Source organism: Austrofundulus limnaeus, unplaced genomic scaffold (genome assembly GCF_001266775.1).
Source record: "Austrofundulus limnaeus strain Quisiro unplaced genomic scaffold, Austrofundulus_limnaeus-1.0 Scaffold210, whole genome shotgun sequence".
In the NCBI taxonomy this organism is placed as follows: Eukaryota; Metazoa; Chordata; class Actinopteri; order Cyprinodontiformes; family Rivulidae; genus Austrofundulus; species Austrofundulus limnaeus.
Genome location: NW_013952612.1, coordinates 390,530 through 394,133, shown reverse-complemented (window position 1 = coordinate 394,133; position 3,604 = coordinate 390,530). Strand labels below are relative to the sequence as shown.

General features: G+C 35.2%; 1 protein-coding gene across 2 annotated transcripts in view; it reads left to right on the top strand.

Annotated features, from left to right (window-relative positions):
• Positions 1-3,604, top strand: part of angpt4 (angiopoietin 4) — a 90,893-nt gene that overhangs the window by 84,584 nt on the left and 2,705 nt on the right. For both annotated transcript variants that reach the window (XM_014019130.1, XM_014019129.1), the window contains one exon: positions 1,292-1,425. In XM_014019130.1, the coding sequence (XP_013874584.1) occupies positions 1,292-1,425 (134 nt within the window). The remainder of the gene's footprint in view (positions 1-1,291; positions 1,426-3,604) is intronic.

Below are 3,604 nucleotides of genomic sequence, written 5' to 3'. Positions count from 1 at the left end.
ATGCTGTAATTCTGAGTATTTTATGTGCTGCAGAACAGGAACCTGCTGTAAAACAGCAATTATGCTGAGTCAGGCTTGATTTTCAATAATCTTTTCCTGTTAAATAAATCAATCAAATCAAATCAAATAACTGCCCAGTTTACGTATCATTATACTTTGTTTCTTTATGCTTTATTTAATGTATTTTTTTTTACATTTTGAGTTTATATGTTGACTTTTTGTGTCTACATTGGCTTCTGTTTTGTTGTTTTGTCTATCTTTTTAAATCTCTTATGCTTCTTGCTGTCTCTGTGTGTACTTTTATTGATTTTTTTCCCCATTTGGGTCATTTTTGTTTTGTTTTCTGCAACTTTTTTGTCACAATATGCATTCTTTTTGCATTTTTGCCATTTTTGACTTTCTCCTCTTGTCAGGGGTTCTAGGGGCAGGGCCACAGGGTCACTGGCCCCAGCTGAAATCTGATTGGCCCCCTGAAGTGTCCTGTCACTCATCTTAAAGTCTCCTTTAGGAATATTACTTAAGTAAAAGTCTTAAAGTATCTGATATTTTTGTACTTAAGTGTTAAAAGTAAAAGTACTGATTTAAAATGAACAGTTAGATTTTCTGTAAGGACATTTATTAGGAGGTGACCTCCCCCAAAAATGCAGAAATTACTATACTGTATTAAAATAGTTAATTTGTTAAATTTAGGATGCACTAGTCCAGCTGTTTCAATTTATATACATATATCAAGGCTGCACAAAGTTTTTCCCCAAAATGAAAATCTATCTGAGGGCTGCGGGCAAATGTAATAATATAATTCATGAAATACAAATACTTCTTAAGTACAGTCCTTTTATTTGAATGATTCTGTCCTGCTGGAGTGTGACATGATTTGTTTGTTTACAAACTAATACGCTATCAGAGTTTTATATATTTATACTTCTCATTCAACCACAGTTAAATTCACTCTATCTAGGAGGCACAGTTTATATGGATAGTTTTTGTTTTTTTATAATAACAAGCTGGAATGAAAACAAGCAAAAGTGAAATAAAAGTAACAACTTTCTTGCCTTTTTTTAAAAATGTAAGGAGTAGAAAGTACAGATAACTTTGTGAAAATATAAGAAGTAGAAGAAAACGTAGGCTGAAAAATAATTACTCAAGTACAGATACCCAAAAATTCTACTTAAGTACAGTAACAAAGTATTTGTACAAAATTATTTTACAACTCTGGTAAAAATGCACATTACTGATCAGCTGTAAAGTCCTGGCTGGTGAACTTGTTCCAACTCGGTCTGTTTTCCCTCAGGTTGTATCTGCGAGGCTACAGCGGCACGGCCGGCAGGCAGAGCAGTCTGATCACACACGGCGCCGGCTTCAGCACCCGAGATCACGACAACGACAACTGCGACCACTGCAAGTGTGCCCTGATGCTCACAGGAGGTGAGGCTTTCCTCTCCCTTTGTTACAGGTTTATAAATAGGTTCAAGAATCACTAAGAATGATAACAGTGAAACATTAAAAAACCTCTTTAAGAGCAGAATTAGTGGTATTTTCCTAAAAGCTGTGGTCTGTCAAACATCTGTCTCTGTCACCCTTCAGTGCTCTCTTACCTTGAGCCGGCGCCAACGCAAACAGCTCCTCAGCTCTCCTCGGCCGCCCCTCCATAGGTTCTAATCGCAGATTAACTTAATTGTTTCGACCAAAACCCTGCAGACCTCAGAGCAGCAGACTGAGTGGTGACCATTAGTCAGCGAGTCGTTTCAAATCACTGCAGTTTACAGAAAAACTCAAAGTCATAAAAAAGACGGACAGGGTGAGCAAAGGAGTGGATAAAGATAACTTTTTTTTACTTTCCCCCTCAAAGCTTTAAAAATAAATAAATAAACGAAAATTGGACCCAAATTTGAAAATAATGAGCTTCAATCAGAAACGTATTGTGTTTATAAATTTCAGTTTCAGACGCGTGTCGTCAAATAAAACGCTCCGAATCCCCGCGTCCACGTCTGACCTGTTCTTAAATCTGCACCATTAAACAATTTGTGATGTTTGTGTAGGTTTATAATTGTTTGCAGGGTTAGACATAACATTATTGCACATTTTAAGAATGTACAAATAAGCACCAGATGTCACAACGAGCAGCCTTTTTTTTTGTTGTTTTTGCTCTCAGTTCTGTTTAAACAAACGTCAAATGAACAAACTGGGATCCTGTTTTTGAATAAGTTTTTTTTTTTTTTTTGGCAGCAGGTGATAACAAAAGAAAAACAACCAATTTTAAAGCAAACTTAAGTTTTTTTATTTTCACTACAAATGATATTTTAACCAAAAAATGAGACACTTAACACGACTGTGCTTCCAAATATTACTAAAATGGCTACACTGAAAATTTGTTCAGATTATTAATCTTGTTCTTATTTCAAGAATTTTACCAAGTGCAATTGTCCATTGGCAGATTTTTTTCACTTAAATTGAGTCAAATTTCCAGGCTAACAAATAATTTTACACATTCTGTTCTTGTTTAATAAATCAGTCTCAAAACTGTGAGGTACCAAGTGTAAAATGAAATGTTAAAAAAATTTCACTAACATATTTTCCATTATTTAGCTCACTGTTCTTACATTTTACAATTTTTACTAAATGTTAAATTTAAACGTAAATATAATAAATTAAAATACAAAATCCTAAATCTAAATGTAAAAGTTAAACCTAAAATGTTGAAGTTCACATTTAGGTATTTTGGAATGGAACGCAGCCTTTGTTGTTGGCACTCGGCTCATGTTATGATGTCATCATCCTGAGACAATAGCAACCGCTAGCGCTCCAATGCAGCTAAAGCTTCCCTACAAGACATCGAACTTGCAGTTATGGCTGGTGTCTGAGCTGCACTTCTGAACCACAGGTACCACCCATATTGCATTTTATGAACACATTTTGGATTTAGATTTTAAAAATTATCTTTAGCATCACAAGCAGCGCCTAGCTGTGACTAGCAGTGGCCATTGTTGACTTTTGTTGCAGGATGAAAACGTTGTTACATATTGTAACCCCAGATTCTGAGTGTAAGCTCCGCCCTCTAAGGCTATCGCTGATGGGTATCCCTCGCGCTTACATGAAATAGAACATCATGCTGATTGTGACGCTAACCTCTGCTAACGCTTCTAAGATTGCTAAAAAGAATATTTAAAATATAAATTCAAAATGTGTTAATTGAAAACAATACTGAAATCACCTGTGGTCCAGCAGTTTGAAGTGCACCTCAAACACCAACTTCATCTGCAAGTTTGACGCCTTTTAGGGAAGCTTTAGCTGCATTGGAGTGCTAGCTGTTGCTATTGTCTCAGGATGATGATGTCATAACATGAGCCGAGCACAAATAACAAAGGCTGCGTTCCATTCCAAAACACCTAAATGTGAACTTCAACATTTAAGGTTTAAATTTTACATTTAGATTTAAACATTTAGATTTAGGATTTAATATTTAAATATATTTGTTAAAAGTTAGCTAAATGTAAGAACAGTGAGCTAAATGTGTTAGTGAAGTTTTTTAACATTTTATTTTTACGCCTCTTGGTAATTTGGTCAATTTGGTTGTCAGGAAATTCGAACAGACAACTTCTCAATC